Genomic DNA, 20,849 nt, shown 5'->3' with positions numbered 1-20,849 from the left:
TTCTGACAGTAACACCATCTCTTCTCTTGTCAGGTGCCCCCTCTGTGTTCATCACTGCTTGGACTATTGTCAGGATTTACTTTTTCGATGTTGGGTAAGCCTGTGGACTCAGTTATCTTTCCTTTATAATTCCTCCTTCCTTTCTTTCCAAGGAAGGCCCAGTTTTAGCAGCCCAGTCATCCCACCCTAACCCCAACAGCAGGTGGAGCAGAGCTTTTCCCCCACCACCAGGAACCGGGAAGGACTCCAAGGTCTCCCTGAGGACAGTTTATGTCAGCTTAGGCCAACCACCCACCTTCTTTGTTTCTCAGTCCCTTGATCAGGATATTTGCAGGGAATTTTTGCACAGACCCTGATGGTCACATTTGGCCTGGTGGTCCTGTGCATAACAAAGATGCCAGCTGAGCAGCAACCCCGTGCTCAGCATGGAGCTTTGCATCCTGCAGAATTGACCCTAAATATGCTCATGCAGCAGATACTTAATAAACACATCCATTGTTCACTCTCCCACAGGAAAAGTTTAAAACTTTTTTTTTTTTTTTTTTTTCCCCAGGCAGATCTTAGGATCTGTTCTTCATCCTCTTTAACATGGCAGCAGCCTTTGATATTTTATATAAGAAGCAGTTAGAATACAGCTAAGGAAATGAAGCAGACACCAGAGCTATCCAAGGATATATGCAAGTAAATAGGATCTGATCTTGCAGTCCTCCCTCATGCTTTTATTGAAGCAGTCAAACTATAGTAATTGGAAAGGCTTTTATGAGAAAACACTCCAGAGAGTTACAGAATCAGGTGCTTATTATGTACTCACTGTGCTTGCCCTCGCTTCTTGCATTTGCAGCATATGGTTAACTCCATTTTCTCCCCATGCATTTTCCCTCTCCAAATGTGTCCTGATTTGTCCTTATTTCAGTAAGAGAAGCAGCTCATATTTCTCATTGCATTTTTGATTTATAGCTATGCTAACACATTTCCTGAGGGCTACTGACTTCTTTTATGGTTTCACTCTATCTGCATAAAACTGACCTTATTTACCCTGGTTAATAAACAGCCTCTACGATGAGATAGAGACCAAAGGATTTAACCAGTCTGGATACCAATTCTTCTTACTATATATTCCCACTCAGCTCCAGCAATTCTTAATAGAAATACAGACTTCATTGCATTTTCTGGAGGCTTTAAAGCTCCACATTTTTGTGCCAAGTAAAACAAAGTGTGAATTTACAGGATATGCTAACAACTAACATAGATATTTTTTTTGTATACTAAAATTGCCTACAGAGAAAAATGACAGGAAATTAATCCAGATTAAATAAAGCCTAATTATGTAAAATTGTTTAAACAACATAAAGCCTCTATTTAAACGTTCTAACTCCAAATTAAAGTGACCTTCATTCAGACTGCCTGAATTTATTTTAAAAATGAAGTGCACTCGACATAATTAGGGCCACTTTAATTCTAAATGAAAGGGCAGCATGCATCTGACTAAGTATAAGCATCTGTATGTGAGCAATTCGCTCTAGTCTCCTTTTATAGCTAGTGGAGATTTAGGCAGTGCAGTCTGTGGAGTGCGAGTCTTTTCATCCTAAAGTTGATGCCTAAAATAGGTCTCGGGAACTGTGCCCTAAAAGTGCCTCTCTTCATCTGCTGTTACCTGTGCCGTCAACATTTTGAATCAGATGAGCTGAATCCGGGTGAAATTGTCTACAGTAGGTTCCAGTAATCTATTTCTAATGTGAATGCAGACCAATTTTTATTAATGCTCTCCTAAAAATATACCTTCTATCACCTGGCTCTTGTGAGATCTGCAGATAAATGTGTCCCAAGCAATATTAGTCATTTCCACGTCATTCCTATCCTGCCATTTCCTTGTTGGCTTTAAGATAGAGTTCCAGATGACCTAGGTGAGTGGTGTGGTTGGCAGGCAATGCTGAGGTCAGGGTGAAATCAATCACACCCTGGAGCCCATGGACCTTTCTGACTAGATCCATAGCTCAGGTGTAGTTAGCTAGATTTAGTCAGACTAATCCCACCATAGGCTGTCATCTGTTTCGGAGGGGCATGGCTGGTCTTGTTTCTGACAGTGCCAGTTGCTCTGTGCTTAACAAAACCCCCATCCGTGGTGGTGGATAGCACTGGAGGCCTCACAAATCTGTGACTTTGGCAGCATTTCCTTGTCGCAGACCTCAGTGCAGGGGAAATTAAGCAAATCACCATCCTCCCCTGCATTCATCCAGACATATCCTCCAGCCCATTCCATTACCAAGGGGAAAAGAGCTCACAGCATTATGTCAGGGGCCACTGCGACCTACCCATGCTCAAAGCCACTGCACAGCAAGTCTTTAGCCTTTCCCAGTTCACGGACACCAGGTTTAGTCCTCTCCACATAGCACAGCTATCTTCAGCATCTAGGGAAACCAAGTACCTGAGAAGGTTGCATAGCTGCTTGCTTGCTTTGCTTATGTTTTAAGTCTGGTTTTGTTTCTTTTTAGGTGCTGGGAGGAAATAGTGGAATCCCCATTCTGGTGGATCATTAAAACTCCTATTTTGGTGTCTATTTTGGTAAAGTATCAGCACATTCTGCTGGCTGCAAAGCCATCTTTAATACTAAGTTGGGGGGAGGGGAGGGGTGTTGAGAAGTGTTCTGTAAATGTCCATGGAAAATGCACTGACAGGTAAAATCCCACTGTATATTAAATGTCTGTCTTAGGATGAGGAAGTTCACCTTCCAGATAAGCATCTTTACCTTTTAGCATTGATCATGGGAAGAGTTTGAGTGACTAGGCAACCAAGGTGGAGCTCATTTGATTGAACTTTGACCACCTGCTTCTCATTTAGTCATTCTGGGCACTCCGGTGCAGTAGCTACGGGTGTGTGTAGCCAGAGGAGGTTGAGGAATGTGGTTAGAGATCCAGGAAGGGCTCATCTTGTCTAATGAATCAGTGAATGTCTAAATTAGATCAGATGAATGCTGCCACGGATGGTTTTGCTTCTTTGAGTTGACCATATGCAGAGCCCAGGATGACTTGTTCAGAGGTAGCTGTCAGCACTAAAGTAAAATGGGATTAGTGCTACCATAATTTTTTACCTAAATAAAAAGAGGTTAGATTAATTCCCACAGATATTTGCTTCTTGTTATAGCATCCAGTTCAAGTTGGATTCCAGTTAATGTGTTTTTAAAGTAAGTTCTTGAGAAGCTTGGCTAATTTCCAGATAAACCAACAGAAGTAGTTAACTGCTTACTTCTCTGGATATGATCAATTCGGACTACAGAAACCATGACACTTCCGAGGAACTTGTGAGTCCTTCCATCCTTTTTGAATATTACATGTTTCCTCTGTCAGATATCCAGGAAAAACTTAAAACTAAATGAACTTGAGTTAAACTTCACTTCGAGTTTTCTTAAATGAAGCAAGTATGTGGGAAGGGAAGAAAAATAAATGCAACAGAAATCAAACCAAATATATCTCTTTTAAAAAGAAATCTTTTCTTAGACATACATTCTTCTTATTCCACGTATATTATGACCTTTACAGGAAGACTTTTTGTTCTGTAGCAGTTGTCATACAGGGATTCCAAACTGAAACTGTTTGAATAATTACGTCTTACTCTGTTCACCTCACTGAAAAGCAATACCATACTTGGATGACACATCTCGAAATATTTATATCATCATAGAAAGGTATAGCTATTATTTTCGGTTTCCCGAGAAAACCTTTTGGTCAAGAAATATACCCTATTCTCCTTGAATCAATGAGCCTGTATTTTCTTGTGGCCGATAAATCATTTGCTCATTGCCAAACAAAACTTACCCAGCAATTTCTGATTTTCCTTCTGCAGATGTCATATAAATCTGTCACAAAGGAAGGGCATGATCACTGCTATCTCATGAGCAGCAGGTTTCTTCAGGGAGGAATGCAACATTTTCTCCATACCCGTGGGAATAAAGCATAGATCTCAATGGAGGGAAGAAATACATGTATAAGATATATAAGATATTTAGCACTGGGAACAGATCCAGAGCATAATCAAAGGATTATACTTGGTTGAAAAATAAACTAAACAACTTCTCCAGTGGCCTGATAGCCGTATCTTCTACCTTGCAGGGCTAAGGCTGTACTAAGCCTGTAAGTCACACCCCACCTGACTCACCACTGCCCTGGGTCCTTCTTTGCTCTTGACCACTACGAGCCAACACACTCAGTATTTACTGCTCCAGTCTTCAGTGCTTCAGCTTCTGTGCTATCAATGCTCATTAGAGTAATTGCCCTATAAAATACTGTTTTGGACTGATGAATTTTACTTGCCACCAAATCAGACACAAAACATTTTTATAAGCAAACACTTACAGATAGAAACTATGATAATTGGCATGGGCTGGATAAAAAGTGATTAAGCAACGCACCATAACCAAGAACTACAATTAATTTCCAGTCATTCACTGCCTTTGAAAAAGGAGTGTCTAATTGAGAGATGTGCTTCAGTCTATTTTATTCACCTTTTGTTGAGATAAATGTAAGAATTGCTGGAGGAAGTTTTACAACCTCTTTTTGCAGGAGATCAGATTGGCTGGTTAACACGATCCCTTCCAGCCACTGAGTCTCTAGAAATCAGAACCACTTGCACACTCACTAACCATGAAAGGATAAAGAAAGATTGTGTGCCAAATTAATACTAAACAGAGTCCATAGAAGTCTGTCATCGCTTTTCTATCATATACGTTGCATGAACAGCAGCATGATGTGATGGGTAGGACCTTAAAAGCAAGTAGATACGCATTCAGTTCACGCCATCTGCTACATACCGTTAGGAAACTGCCATTCCTAGCTCTGCACCTTTGCTATTAAATAGGATTAACATTGCTTGAGGATGTTGGTGGAGCACTTTGGGATTTTTTGCGTGAAAATCACCATCTCAAATCTAGGTCCTAGCTAGACTCCTCTGGCCTAATGTCCTGGGAGAGAATGTTTTCTGCTGTGTGGGTGAGGTGTATCCCTTGCTGTACAAGGTCTCCAGCTTCTCTCCGGAGAAGACATGCCCAACAGCATTGAGCAGAGGCCCGCTTGAGTGGATACTGCTTTGTGCTTTTTTTTGGTTTCCGTGGCTCACCGCCTCAGCCTTTGACATGCTCAGCAGCCGGTCCCATGCCACCGTCTCCCGAGGGCTTTGACGTCTGTCGCTCCGCTAACTTCCAAGGCTCTTTTCCCACCCTGTCGTCGGCACTCCCCCACGCAGCAGGACGTCGTGCATAGCTGTGCTCTATGGGTTTGACATCATCATACTTGGGATGTATGACACGAAGTCCCAAGCAGGCTGATGTCAGGCCCAAGATGGCTGCCATCCTGTGTCGGTTTACTATGTGCTCCCAGAGCGGGGTTCTCTGCTCATGGCTTTTTAACAACAGCTTGCTCCATGGCAAAACTACTGCAGTGAAAGGAATTCTCCTCTAATGATGGGCTCTTTTCACTGGAGAAAAATACTAATTTTTTCTTTCTCTCTCTTGTTTCCTTTCTGTCCATCCCAACAGGTGAACTTCATCCTCTTCATTTGCATCATCCGTATCTTAGTCCAGAAGTTGCATTCCCCAGATGTTGGACACAATGAAACCAGCCAATATTCGTAAGTCCCAGACTTTTTCAACCTTATCATACAGATTTTGGGAAACCTGTTCGGCTGTTAATTCTTTATTGCTTCCGTCTGCACTGATCAAAATCAAGGATTTGTTAATTGATTAGAGCTGATCAGAAATCAGGGAATGGGGCTTTTGCTAAAAGCTGGGCATGTTTTATGGCGGTTTGAACAGACAGGTGAGAAGGCTTTCTCCTGGGATTAACAATGAAGTGAGAGCAACAGTAACGATCATGAAACAAAGTTGGTTTTGGCTTTGGATATTCAAAATTTCTCAGATTCTGAAGGCAGAGGGACCCTGATGGAGATCAAAGAGTAGCTGTCTGCAGTATACAGGCCTTTGTTTTTTTCTGAACTAGTTACTCTCCACTCTCTTTTTCAAAGAAAGAGAGTTCTGGAAATTTAGTACATTCAGTAGAATCTATGGTAATTTTTCCTCACCCATAAGCAGACCCCTCAACTAGATTGGAATGATTCAGCACACTTCTCTGTTGAGAAGTAGCACTGTCGCGGAAGTTTTGCTTGACATAATGCTTTTATTCCATGGAATATGGTTGACCTTAACGGGGCTTTTTATAATTAACAACATGCAAGTGTGATCAGTATCCATCTCAGTGGCCAAGGCTGGTCTTAGCTGCAGTATTTTAAAAGTACAAGAAATCTATCTGTCTGCATGGATCTATTCTGGCTTCAATGCAAGTAAAAGAAAAGTTCAGACCAGCTTATTTTTCATTCTTGCCACTGTCCTGGCTCAGCATTTCAACTATCCTGGATATTATTAAATGTTTCCTAGAAAAGAAGTGAAAAGAAAACAGCCCAGTGTCTACATGGTCACTGCTCATAAATCTTTGTCTTTGGAAGGAGCTGGGCACTTAGGTGCCCTGAAGAATCTGAGCTCAGTTCATCTTTCTGCAAGATGGAAGACAGTATCAATATGGTCCTTAAATACTGACCAGCCATGACACTGAGTCTTTCTCTCTAAGGATGGTAAATTCTGCATTTCATCCACCTTGAGAGATTCTCAGATTTATGAAATGAAATTCCAGTATTTGACCTTAAGTTCTCCCTGCAGCAGCCAAAGCCAATTACCTTTTTCTGTCATCACAACACATCAACATCACCAGACTCCGTGCTTTGTATCACTTCCCTTTATGTATTTCCAATTGTGCATTGTATCTTTGTACCCCCAGGATTGCAACAGTTTTGGCCAGGTACATAGATTAAATCAGCATATTGAAATATGTTCCAGTACGAAGCAGCAGCCCGGAGCATTTGGCTCCCATTCATCTCAGTAGAAATTCTGCCAACACGTATTGGAAGGGTTATGCCCAGATTACCTCAGAGGTCACGCTGATCTTTGGGTTCAGGGTTTTTTTACTTCACATTTTCCAATGAAGCGGGAGCTGCCAGGAAAACTCTCTTTGCCTTGTAAACAAACACAGCACAGCCGGGCAGTAAGTAACACAAACTTCCCCGCACTGGCCTGCCAAACAGGAGGTACTGCTGAAGTATAAATGATCTTCACATCTACAGTTCCTCACCTTCCATCTCCACCTGGAAAAAGATCTCATGTCCATTAGGGCATGAATCAGGTGCAGCTGGCCACCAGCCAGAGTCTCTGGGGCATCGGGGAGTCTCTGTTGACTGTATTGACTGCACTGGGACATGAGACACCACACTTGCCTACGGAAAGGAATATTGAGTGTCCCAGCCTGAAGGCTGGATCCCATCAAGGGGACTTCTCAGTGTGGTCCTAAGTTTTTAACATTTAGACCGTTCTCTGTAGAGACACTGCGGGTCCAGACCCTTTTATAAATGCCATTAGGTATCTGTTCTGCAATTGTAGGTACCTGGATCCTTTTACGTGCCATTCTCTTATTACCTGAAATACAGCTGCTAGCTCCAGGGGGTTTGCCTGCAGGACCTAAGAGATCTTAGCAAAACACTGCTGCTAATGATGTGTGTGGGCTCCTCCTGCCAAATCTCAGATAAATGTGTTTTAAACTAACAGCATCAGGGATGTCACATTTGCATTTCTCCCTCATCTTATTTATTTTGTATTGTTTATTTATAAAAAAATAACATGTTGACATGTTGACAGTATTGTTCAATTCCAACTGGTTTCAGTTTAGCTGCAGGCTGGAAGTTCAGGTGCGCTGCTGACTCACTCATTAGTGCCACAGACAGTGAACTGGGCTTTAATGTATTGCAAACTGTGAAAACAAGTCTCCCAAAACAGTTTTCTGGAAATGACAGAGACAAGCGCAAGAGCAGGACAACAATATTTCAGGCCAATAGAAGTTGTTTTCTGCAGCAGAAATCTTGAGCACAATTCACCTCTTTCTATTCTGTACGTGTTCGTAGGTCAATATTATCGTCAAAGTTTTCTGAGTAACTTTTCCATCATGTGTTCAAGGAGCATGACTCTTACCCGCTCCCAAGGAGAGGAGCGGGTTCGGTGCAGGCTGGTGGTGCTGTGTTATCACTAAATTGTTCCTGTTCCCATGTCTGTGTGTCAGAGAGAGTAGTTCTAAGAAATGCACCCTGTGCGGGGAGTGCACATAATGATTTTTTTGAGAAGCCGTGACTCCCAGCAGGTACCTTATCCAGCTTTGGTCAATCTCCCAAGCAGTTCTGCCTCCTGTACAGCTAGGCTGTACCTTCCTGGGAGAAATTACACCATGGCTGGGGAAGATGATTTTCCTCGTTGCAGTCTTTAGGGGAGGGAGACTTTTAAATATCACAGCGCCCTTGCCTTGAAGCCAAACTGAGATCTAAAACATCAGTCGGTATTCTGGGGAAGCTCAGTGCTGGGAACCAGAGACTGGTTTGGGGTGTTGTGCAGACTGGAGGAAGGGGCTCCTAAGGTTGGCTTTTATGCTCTTTTCATTGCCACAGCCTAGCTAGGAGGAAAAATGCTATAACTGAGGCCCCAGTGTTGCCTGCAGTGATAAGATAAAAATTTCTAACCCACTGGGGGTTGCAAACAGTGTCCCTATGGATATGGTACACAAAGGTAGCATCGTATCAATCTCCTCTAGGTTGACTGTTCCTGAAACACTGGGGAGAGAGATCTCTGTGAAGCCAGGGCTGATATTCACTGAAGTGCAATCTGCTTAGAAAATGAGTTGCTTTCTCGTATGGCAAGAGCTGGTGGGATTAGGGCTGAGTCATATTAATGTGGGTCACACTGGCCAGAGCTGCTTCTAAGAGCAAGGAACATGGTACCCTGATGGTCGCCAGTGACAGTGGCAGTCCTCTGGCAGAGCAAGCCACCTAAGAGGATGTAGATTTTGGATCTACTCCCTATGATGTGCCTGCTAGTGAGGGGTGTGGTGGGAAAGGCAAATTCCTGGAAAATTTCTCAGCTTCCTACAGGCACTCATTTTGCCTGGAATGAGTTGCCCCCAGCTGCCTTTCAGCCAGCAGGTATTCCCTGGGGAACCACAGCCTCCAACCACAGCCTTAATGTCAAGCTGCCTTTGGGCCAGGACCAGGCAAAGCTGGAAGGGTCTGCTGGGAGATATGGTGATGAGCATCATCTGCATAAAGCTGGCACGTCAGCCTTCTCAGTGGGCTTGTGCAGATGGCAAATAAATGAAGATGATCTGAGGGGACTGAGCCTAATGAGACTTTGGAGGTGAAGGGCTTGCAGATGGGATTCCCAACATCCCAGCCCTAGCTTCAGTTCCTCCAGAAGCCTCTGAAAGAAGGTGATACAGGAGGATGTGAGTGACCCGGGGAGCCAAAACCCCCATAAGCATCCTTAGGCCCTTGGTTTCATTTTCTTTCCTTAAGCTATATTTTAATAATGATTATATTTAATAAATTATCATTTCTTCCTAATTAGACCTCTGATTACCCAGCCTAATGCCATTGAGCACTAATACTGTTCATCTCCCTCCTTTGGAGATGTTCATTGTGCATGGATCTGTCATTATTCTGAGCTAAACATACCATTTTTCTCCCAGAAGCTGTAATTTTCAGAAATCCCAAGCAAACAAAGACAGTGCTAGATGATGATTTAGCTTGTAGAAATGAAAAAAAGATCTCTGGTGGGAGGGGAAGAAGAGGGAAGGGAGAAAGAAATGCCTCCATTGAAGTTACTAGGAATAAAGATGTCACATTTTATGTTGTCACCACATCTGAAATCACCAGCCATCTGCAGTCTGCGGGCCAAGGAGAAGTGATCTAGAGCTGATCAGTCTGCCTTAGCTGGAGGCACATATATATCTATGAGAGCTGTTAACAAGGAGGAAAGCAAGCCTGTGGAAATGCTCCCAGCGTGGTCCTGGGTTGGTTTGAACTGCCTTACAGTGCCTCTGACCTGCTGAGAGTCCACTTCCAGGTGTCACTGCAGCCCAGCCCGGGCCATCAGAGGGATCCTGGGGAGGTTAGGCTGTGAGGGGCTATCTCAGCACCCTCCATTTCACTGTACCAGACACTCCTTCCCTCTGGGCAAGGGCAGCCTCCCGATGGACCCTGTCTCCGGCCTCGCTGGAGGCTGCTGTTGAAAGGCTGGCTGTTCCCAGGACCTCGGGGTAAGTGGCCCGTATCAGGTCTCCTAAGGGTAAACAAAGGCACTTAACATGCATGATACTGGCTACACCATCGTGATCCAGGCAATCAGCAAATATGTACTGCAGCAAATTAAAGTTGCACAGGGCTCAGCTGCAGGATTTCTCATCGGCTTACCCTTTAGCTCCTCTTCCCTCTCCCCTTATGACTCATGTTTGTCTTTCCGACAGGAGGCTGGCCAAGTCCACCTTGCTGCTGATCCCTCTCTTTGGCATTCACTACATCATGTTTGCTTTCTTCCCTGACAATTTCAAAGCAGAAGTTAAGCTGGTCTTTGAGCTCGTGGTTGGGTCGTTCCAGGTAAGCCACCAGTCAGTCATCGGGTCTGTCGGCAGGGAGAAGTGTAACAAGCTTGATGAGGGAATAAGCAAACACATGGGCTGGGTTTTTCCTGGATTTACCCAATACTGCTCTTACACCTTGGGGGAAAAAGCTACTCACTCCAGCTTGGTCAGGGTGGAAGATAATGTTATATTTTGCCTCCTGGAATTCGAGAAGGAGATTCTGTCTCCTCATTTTAGGCACCTGAATAGAAAATGTACCTCTACAAGTTATTCGCTCTGGCTTTTATTATACTTAAGGGAGAAACATGAGCACCTCAGTTCAGTTTATGTATTACTGACATGGTGTAAGATGAGATAAATCACCCTTGGGAGGAGTGTCTTTCTGTCCATTAACAGGAACCTAGTCTGTCTTCAGCCAGTTGACTGGCATGAACTTTCTCCTCTGTTAATAAGTCCAGGTCCTGCCTGTAGATCCTGCTCAAGCAGGATTCCAGTTCATTGGCATAGGAGGCAGGTTCCCCATGAGGATGGATAATAGGGCAGTCCTCACATTAATCTGTAGGAAGCCCTGATAAAGTGCTTCTTAGACCCTCCCATACGCTTCACTTCAGTCAGTTCCAGTGCTGAGCTGCTAACCTTGGCCCTGCTGTTGCATGAAAAGAAGCAGTTATTTATGTATTTCATCCCATTGCATCCATCCGTTAATCAGCTCTAGCCACTTTGTGTTCTCACAGCCTGCCAACAGGACCTGTGTGTCACCACGTCCCATGCACATGTCAGTAGCATGCTTTGTTCAGTGGTGAATGAGTTAATGTCCCTGCCTAAACCATGTCACTTCACATCTGGCATCTCTCCTGTGAGAAATAAATGGGTCTGTGCTCACTGCCTCTCTTTTAATGTTTGCAGCCATAAGGGCTAGGGAGAAGTTTGGTTTATTTTTTTTCAGTGGAAGCTTTGATTCTCAAAAACAAGGTATCACTGCAGGGAAGGTGGGAAAGGAACAATTTAGCCCTGTACCCAAGATCATTCTGACCTTGATGATGTACTAGTGAGCGTGCTTAGATCTCCCCAGTTTCAGCTGACAAGACCAAGCAGGAAAGCTGGGTCTGGTATCTCATCCAGATGCCTCTGACACCCCGGGGTGAGTGACCAAGTGCCCCGTTTATTGCCGAGCTGACTGCTGATGGCTTTAAACACCAGCCTGGAGCAATCTTTGAACTCACACCCATACATCTGCTGCCAGGTACCTTAACCAGTCTTCTCCGGCTCCTTTTATAGGGAAAATGCAATCAAGTGGTTTCAAAGGAGCATCTTAGCAGTCCCCCAGCAGTGTATCCTTTCTCCAAGGCTGCAGTGAGTTTGAGAGGTGCTAAAAGCCTGTTCTCTCCTTTCCCCTAGGGATTTGTGGTGGCTGTTCTGTACTGTTTTCTCAATGGGGAGGTAAGATCGACAGTGTTGTTTGGTTGATGTTTGCAGCTAAGGCAAATTGAATGCTTGTGGAGAATGTTTGAGAAGTATCCCATTCCTGACGTTACCATATCGGGGGGGAAGAATCCAAGTCTAATCGCTCACTCCAGAAAAACAACTCAATCATTTGCCTTCCAGTTTCCAGCATAATTAATAAATATATTAGGACTTCCATGCACACTGTAGTATTGCTGCTGCTGAGTCCATCCTTTACTCACAAGACAGAATCAGCAGGACTACCATATGACCTTGTATAAATCTTGATCCAAAAGAACCACCTTCAGCAGGGAAGGATAAAGCCCGTCTTCTAAGCCCTACTCATGCTTAGCGCCTCAATGAATCCCCTACACAATCAGGCCCACTGCCAAGATGGAGGCTCGTTAGTGCAGTGATATTTTTGTACCATGCTCCATCTGCCCATAAGAAATTCAGCAGAGACTGATTAAACCTATATCACAAAGGCTAGCAGGTAGGTGTGAGCAGCTAAAAACTTGGAGCTGCTGTCAGCTGGAGTACTTTCAGCTCAATAAACTGAGCACGGGCAAGAAAGAAGCAGCTGTGATTTGGGCTTGTGTTCCAGCTTCCTAGGGAGAGGAAGAGTGTCTGGAATCACAATTTGCTCTCTTACAGCTCTGATGCTGCTTTCAGCCACGGTGATGCCATGCGTACATCACACAGCGGCATGCAGGGCGGAGAGCCCAGCTCCGGCAGAGACCTTTGCCACTAAGCCTGCACAGAGCCAGGCAGTACCACACAAACTTATTAATGATCCAAAACTGATATATTTTTTGTATTGACATGACTTGTTAGGCACAGACCAGTGCCAGGTAAACATGTTTCTACCTTACAGGCATTGATCTTGCCTTTCCCACGTTTCCAGTCCTGGGGTTTGCATCCTGGTATTGTACTGTTCCTGTGCTTGCTGATCCCAGGGACCCTCAGACACAGCTGTTTTATCTAATTCATAGTGTAATCTAAAAGTTTGGACCAGAAGGCTTCAGGGGGGATGGGACAGGGACGGTGGCCAGATTTGTTCAGGATTTGATTCTGGACGGTGTAAACCAGATGATGTCTGTAAACTCCCTGAGCAGGAACAAGTAGCTTCTATCAAAAAAGCACAGCTGTATTGACAGCTTTACAAACAAGCTGCAGTTAAATCATTTGTATTTGGACAAAAACAGGGTAGTGAAAAAAAAAATATCTTAATTATACTCACAAAGTGTAGAATATGTTGCCATTAAAGTTAACTAATCCAGCACATTCACTGTATCAGCTAAGAAATTCCCTGTGCTCATCTTTCTGCTGAAGCTCGGGGGTTTCTGCTCTAGTAGTTTAATGTCTGGAGTGTGACCTTTCTTCTGTGTGGCTTAAAGTTCTGGCCAGGTGGAGTTTAGTGACCTTTATAAATAATTCTTGGCCCCTTGGTAGGTGGGTTGCCCATGGCTGCTCATGCAATCAAGTCAGAGCAATAGAAGGTGCTCCCCTCTGCTGACCTGCTTGTCTTTCCACTGCCTAGGTACAAGCCGAGCTCAAGAGAAAGTGGCGGAGGTGGCATCTGGAGCGGTTCCTGGGCTCAGACATGAAGTATCACCACCCTTCCTTAGGCAGCAACGGCACCAACTTCAGCACCCAGATCTCCATGCTGACCAAGTGTTCACCAAAGACACGCCGGTGCTCTGGCTTTCAGGCCGAATTCTCTCTGGTGTGATGGGGAGAGGCTCTCCAAGCACTGAGCATCCAAGAGAAACTGAGAGACAGAAAGGTCCCCAGGAATCAGTGATATGATGACAAATCCTTGTGAAATGACATGCTTTGCATGAGCCAACAGAGGACACACAACTGGAAAAGCCACCGGCATCCAGAAAAATATCAGATGAGCCAAGAGGCAGAGAAACACTTTTCCTCTCCCTCTTTTCAGGCCTTTCACTCTGAAGTTTCCAGCCTTCAGGGGTTGATAACTATGAAAAAAGGTCCCAGTCATTTGGGGAGAGCCTGGGAGACCCTGATGTGTCATAAATGATGACGTACTGGGCGGGGAGGGAGGGGAGAGCCTGAGTCCTTGGTGGCTGTACCAGAACCAACATCTCTGAACCAGAAAAATTGCACTTTTTAAAAAAATGAGCCAGTAAAGGAGAGAGAGAGAGGCAAGAAGCCACGGGTGGTGGAGGGAAAGCCAAACATATGAATGTGCCAAAAGTCCCCTTGATAAGAGGTGGTGATAAGGCACTGAAGACAAGAGTTGGGGATGTGGGGAGAAGGGACAGGAGCAACATGAGCAGGAAGGGGAGAAGCCAGCACACGGCCCCTGCCTCTGCATATTACACGTGTGAAGATAAAGCTGCAGCACCAGGAAAGCCCCTCGGAGGATGCCACAATGCTGCAGCATGTTCTGCTAATTGCCTGCCATCCTTATTAACAAAAGCTTTCCAAGCACCCTGGAGTGCCCTCTGGAAAAGCAGGTCACTGAGAAGGCACAGCATGACTGCCCTTCTCTGCGCTATGTTCATGCCATCGTGTCTTGTTTGGTTGTTCTCAATGACCAGGAAGCTCAATTTGCATGTATAAAAAACAGGTACAGATGCCAATTGTGGAGCACAGCTGTGTTTTTCATTCTTTTTAAGTTCGCCCATAGGTCTTGGTGCACCCAGGATCATTAAGAATCAGGGGAAAACAATTGGTCTGTAATTTGTTTGCACTTGCTGAGCACACACTGCCAGGATAGGGAGATGTGGAACCTCGTAATCCTTAATTGAATCAGACCTGCCATAAGGAGCCACACTCCAGGTGAAAAAGTTAGCGTTACAGCAGCAAGAAAAATTGCTTCCATCAGAACAAGGTTGTCTCAGCACGTAACTAGTACTCCAGGAGTCAGGAAGGAGCGAAGGAGCTATTAAATTGATTTAGTCTTCAGCTTTTGCGGGGAGATTTCATCCTATGATGAAGACATTGTTAGACTTTTAAGATGTGCGCGTGTGTTTTACCTCTTTTCTGAAGGCCCATTTGTTTCCATATAGGGGTGACCCCCATTTGAAGAATGCTTATAGATCTGTTAAAACCAAGGAAATATGTGTTTTCTTTTCTTGGTTGAGGTCTGAAGGAGAGGTGTGAAACCGAATCCTGCTCAGACATGCCAGGCTGGTCGCTCACAGGGCATACCATGCAGCTCGTGCTCCCAGGGACTGCATTTGAGACAATCCCGCGATCCCAGACTTGGTCAGCAGACAGGCAAGACAAGGATGTGGGTGCTCATGTTTGTGTGCCACGCAGTTGCATCAAATGGGGTTGTGCCAGTTTTACACTGGGGGCGGGAAATCCCTGCCCAGCTCATGTACATTTAGTAATTGGGCTGCTGTCATCCTAGTATAACGTGTCATAGCACTGTCCTCGTGAAGCCATGAAGAGTCTGGGACACCAGCGCATGTACATGGAAAGGAAGGTGGGCTTGTCTTTCAGAGTTCAGAGACCTCAGCTTATCCACCAGGTACTAACAATGCCTGGACCTCTTTTTCTTTGTAATGAAAACTAGTTCATTGGAGGGAAGCATCTCTAACCTAGGGGTTTGGGAGTTGTTTTGCTTGCTTGTTTCCTTGCGTTAAGCATCTGTGATACACTGCCAACAAACCACACTAAGCCCAGCACGAGTGTTGTAGTTCTGGACATCCAGTTCCTTTCTCAGTTCTGAGAGGGCAGTTGTTCCGTGCGTAACCCTCCCTAGAGCTACGCCTGTTATCCTCTGAGCCATGAGCAGTGAGACACGTTGTGCATTCTCCCTCTGGTCTTCACCTTCCTTTTCAACTCCTTGTGCTTGTAAATCCATCTGCAGGAGGACCTTCTGCTTTGTATTTACAGCTTCTCTTCCCATTTCAGCCCTGTGCTAACCTGTGCCAGCATCGACCATATGCCAAAGGCAGCAAGAATGGGCTTGCATTTTAGAGACATGACAGGGAAAAATTCAGCTGGCTCTTTACCCATGCCACAAAGCCTTCTGCAGCCCGTGAGATTCACCACCAGGCTGTTCTGCACAGGACCCTGAAGACAGGAGGTGACCTAAACTGAGGGGCTCCTCCAGAATGTATCACCTACATTAGCATGCTGGGAACTGTGCCCCTGGGCATCCTGCTTGCAAGTATTTCATCATCGAGCATCCAGCCACACCGCCGTTAGCTGTCAAGGGTGTTTGAGAGACAAAGTGAATGCGCTGCATGTACCTGCTGTGACAGGCACGGCGATACCAGTGATGTGGGCAGTGCAGGGCTGCCAGCCCAGCTGCGCTTTCAGGAGAATGGAGGAGTTGGGGGTGAAATCAAGAGCTTTACACTCTGGGTATATGAGCAATCAAGTGAACAATGACATTTGGATCAGGCTGTCTTTTAACTGGCTTAGTGCAGGAATTTGGCCTGACAACTTGGCCTCCTCTATGCTGTTTTTCATCCAGCTCATCAATAAAATGGAGTTTGAGGACCCTGCTGCAACCCCGAATGACAATCCCGGCTCTGTTGTCCTGAAGCCACGCAGAATGCATGACACAGCGCTCAGGACTGGCAGCCCTGGTCACCGGTCTGGCCCCCTTAACTCTGGTGTAAGGCAGGAACAACTCCAGTGAAGGCAACCGCATAAACTTGCTGCAAAATAAGATTGAGAGGCATACCGGGGTGTGACAGGCTTTGAGATAGGTTTGAGGATTATCAATTTGGACCCCAAAAATCTTTTGGTCAAATTCTCTGACCAAAATCCTTTGGTCAAAACTCTCAGGTCAAATTCTGATCCCACTTGCACCACCCAGTTCATTACGGCGACTCCTGAATTACACCAGCATTAAACTGGGATTTGCCTTTAGAATAATTCCTTCCTCTTCAGCCTGGAACTGTTTACTCCCTTTTTATACCAGTGAGAGATCAAAACTCTCCTGTTAACTAGTCACCCTATATTTCAGTGATTAAACTATAAAAAAATTATTAAGAAGTACAAGTCAATTAAAATATAAAAATTAAATTTTTGTCTCAAGGTCTAGAGGTACAAGGTTCAATGCTAACCCTAGACTGTAGATATTTCTGTTCAGCTGGGATCTATATTGCCCTGTGGCCCTTGTGTAAGCAGCAAGAAATGAGAATATGACCATGTTTAGGGTTTAAAAAAGAGCAGTAAAGAAATTCTAGGCTGTTGCAGAATTTCAGGGAATTAACTTGAAACTAGTTTTTAAAATCAGAGGTATATATGCAGCAGCATCATTATGGCAGTTAGAGAATGAAAAAGGAATCCCAAGGATGTCCAGAAGACTAAACACCTGAATATTTCTTTTCATTACATTTCATTTCATTACATTTTTTGGCCTAGGAAACAGTTACATTTTTCTCAAGAAAGGTGTTACTGGAGAAAAAGTGTTCTGTGCATTAACTGATGAGCAGATTTACTTCATTCTCAAGATCCCGCTGGGTTCCTGCTCAGAAGCAATGAGGGGGGTGTCTGTGTCACACAGCTATGCGAGCAAAGGGATTAAAACCAAATCTCTGTTCCAATCTGACAGAAGTACTTTCAGAGCGAGATGTGCCAGCTGATTAGCAAAAGACTGCCAGTGGTTTTTAAAAAGCAAATTCCAAAGAAATCTCAGGAGTGAACATCACTGGGCTTCATGGAAGAGATTAAAGGGCTTGGTGGGATTACTTTATCTCCATTCCTTCCACCTTCACCATGGTGTTTAAATAAAGCAAAACCCAGTGGGTTTCTGCAGGAGAAATAAGAAATATTTCCAGACTAAAAGGGAATCTCTCAAACTTGGAAATGCCAATAACGTGTCTTTACGAAGCTTATTTTATTCTGTCTGTGCACGTTCAACTCGGTTTGATAAATGGCCTGTGGAAATAGATGTGGTATCAGAAGCAAGGAGGTCAGGAAGCAATGTTTCTTCTCTGGAAGGTGACTCGAACACCAAAGCCCAGGTACAACGTGTTTCCTCCCCGCTGTTGCCCAGCCTCTCTGCTCTCAGGTAGAACACTGAGCTGAGGAAAGGATCTTGACTGGGGTGTTGACGCAGCCCGGTGCTTCCTCCCAGGGCATCCCCGCACCAATGAATGTGCCAAACTCTTGGAGACAAGGGCTACAGTCCTGAGCTCCTTGGCTCGCAATGCAACTTTGCACTTTCCACACACGGATGCTTATGGTGGCAAAGGACCACGATGCTGCTTGATTGTAGATGACCCTGGAAGAGCAGGAGGCCAAGCTCTTGGGCTCACGTATACCTATATTGATCTGGAATGACTCTGCCGGTATCATTCTGGAACTAAACTGGTGTAATAGGGAAAAAAGTCAAGTCAGATGTCACAAAATCCAGAACAGCATGGATTTAAATCCATTTTGTTTCAGTCACCTTTTCATCCCCTCTCTAAACCCAGCATTTATGTGCCAGCCTGATGAGGTATAATTGCAGTGGCTGATCTTGTTATTTCCCCTGGAGACCTATACCCTTGTTAATTAATTAGGAGTTTCTTGGGCCCACGGACCATCTCTTCCACCTCTGAATGTCCTAACTCCTTGTTTGCTTGCGTGGTGTTGCGCTGTGTTCTGAAGAGCCCTGTTTGAGTTTGAAACCCTGGTTATTTCTAGCATACGGTGAAATCACAAGGAAGAAGACAAGTATTGGGACTTGAAACTCCGCAACAGGTCTGTATGGGAAATAATGCCCATTTGGGTTCTGAGGGCCAGCCCTACAGGACACGCAAACCGGCATCAGCAGAGCACGAGTGTTTTATACCCCAATTTTGTGGATATTGTAGATTTGTACATACAGGAAATCTGAATAGCACATTAAAATAAAAACAAAAACAAACAAAAAAACCACACACACACACATTTTTGATACTCCGATAATGGTAAATTAAGTTCAAAAAGGCGCTTTTGAATTCAAAAGTGCATTTTTCAGACTCTGTTTGAGACACCTCAAGCTGTTTTTCAGTAGCTGGTGCCAACTGACTTCTCACTCAAACCGTAAGCACCTCTGCTCTGCCCTCCTGTACATAGGCTTTGGCAGCAAAGAGTGATGAAAACTGGCTGTGAACAGAGCATCACTGTCTCTGTGGACTTTCATGTACCTAGGTGCTTGTGATGTGTTCTTCATGCCAGTGAGAACAGGCCTGCTTGCTCAGCACAGGTGATATCTCCGCCTTGTTTCATGGCCTTTTGCCCGATGTTATTTATTTTGTTCTGACTCTGTACATATCCGATGAATTGGCTATTTTTTCCTTTGTATTTGGTTCATCTCCTTGCTTCAGAGGAGGTTCTTCTCTGTGGTTGACACTGCTGAAAACAAGCAATAAAACCATTGTGAAGACATTGTGTCTGAGATGTTCCACCCAATATTTTAATTTATTTTTCTCAGTCCTGAAGAAGATATGGACAGAGGAGGAAAGGCTAAGGAGGAGGTGGTGAGCTGGTGAGGTGGTTGCCTAGAGTTGGGCATAATGGTCTCATAGTTAGCCAGATAGAGATTTCTCTAAAAATGGGAGAACTTCTTTAAGAACCTCTGTGCCACCAGCAATCGGTACCAGCCCCAGTGTGAGCAATCCCCAAAACCACCACAATGAAGGCAACACCACTGCATGAGCTAGGTGGCTGGAGGCAATGTCTTCTGGACGTAGGACTCATGTGTGGTGGTAATAATCATACAATAACAAATGCGCTGTGGTTCTTTTGCCATGATCAAGAGATGTTCAATGATTCCTGCATTTGTAGGTACATGCACCCACGCACACACAGACACATGGATTGTTTGTTACAGGTGTAGGGCTGGATGCTGGAACTTCATCCCACTGTCTCACTATACCGTGCCGTTCCAATTCATGCCCATGAGAATCCCCCCAGCACCCTGGGCGCACAGACCAAAGCTAAGGTCTTCTGTCTTTTCTGTCACAGACTGTAGCAGTTCATAACCACCCTCCAAGAATAGGAAGACCCCAGAACAGGTGAAAAACCATGCTTGTTCTCATTCCTTTCAGGACTGAACACAGTCAGGCTGCCAGGCATCCAGGCCACATGGTAGGAGAACCCGTGAGCAGCTTCTCAAGAGCAGATGCGATGGGTCTGCATAATGCAATTTGCAGAAATCTGCAATTTCTGCAGATGCACCTGCAGAAATCCCACATAGCTGTGAGAAACCAAAATGCTTTACCCATGAGATACACGATAGAGCTGCCATCCAGTGCTTTCTGCAGCACTTACATATAATGACTAGGGGCATCTTACAATGCAGTTTGGAGCTCAGGGCGGTGGTTTGACTTGGACTTGTTGCAACCCGATGATTCCAGAGCACTGGCGGTGTAAATTCTTAATCTGAGCATCGTGACAACTCCCTGCCTGCAGTTAGTACAACTAGACCCTCGACCCGTCCACCTCAGTACCGCTGTACATGCACACCATCGCTGTACATGCATATACAAGCACAATACATCTGCAGCAATAATTATGTGAGTGGATAATTAACAACTTGCAGGTATAGAGGGAAGCACAACAGCTGGGTCTGGGGATGAGCATCCCGCTGCTCAGTTGTTACTTTAGTTTGCCTTTGGGACACAGGTTCACATGCTCTCTGGGCTGAAGGTGGCTCTCTCCATGGAAAGAAATGGACTGGTGTTTGAATGTGGATTTTGCTCCAAATCTCTGCTGGTTGATTCCTAACCATTAGAAAGCCATTTAAATTTACACTTCTTTCAGGCACAGAATTGCACAGTAGGACTAACCCTTCCTTCCCGTTTGCACTGCCCTGCATGGAGCTGGAGGTACCACAAAGCTAGGCTCTGCGTCTGCCTCCTTGATGCACTGTGCATGCCAAGCGCTGACATCTTGTACCCTGGTCCCTGGAGCAGCAGGCGCAGCAGCAGTGCTCAGCCTGTGGGGACTGCG

The 20,849-nt window shown here is 44.9% G+C and overlaps 1 protein-coding gene across 3 annotated transcripts in view; it reads left to right on the top strand.

Annotated features, from left to right (window-relative positions):
- The window catches only part of LOC308063969 (vasoactive intestinal polypeptide receptor), a 140,354-nt gene extending 121,073 nt beyond the window's left edge, over positions 1-19,281 (top strand). Inside the window, exons 8-13 of one of the 3 annotated variants that reach the window (XM_080387706.1) lie at positions 34-94; positions 2,493-2,562; positions 5,528-5,619; positions 10,377-10,506; positions 11,889-11,930; positions 13,474-19,281. In XM_080387706.1, the coding sequence (XP_080243832.1) occupies positions 34-94; positions 2,493-2,562; positions 5,528-5,619; positions 10,377-10,506; positions 11,889-11,930; positions 13,474-13,665 (587 nt within the window). In that variant the 3' untranslated portion in view covers positions 13,666-19,281. Of the gene's footprint in view, positions 1-33; positions 95-2,492; positions 2,563-5,527; positions 5,620-10,376 lie in introns of all 3 variants that reach the window. The other 2 variants (XR_013928143.1, XM_080387705.1) reach the window with 2 other exon arrangements.
- Positions 19,282-20,849: the final 1,568 nt, after the last annotated feature.

This window comes from Falco punctatus (genome assembly GCF_963210335.1).
Source record: "Falco punctatus genome assembly, chromosome: 4".
In the NCBI taxonomy this organism is placed as follows: domain Eukaryota; kingdom Metazoa; phylum Chordata; class Aves; order Falconiformes; family Falconidae; genus Falco; species Falco punctatus.
The sequence above is the reverse complement of the archived record's forward strand: the minus strand, read 5'-3'. Positions and strand labels throughout refer to the sequence as shown.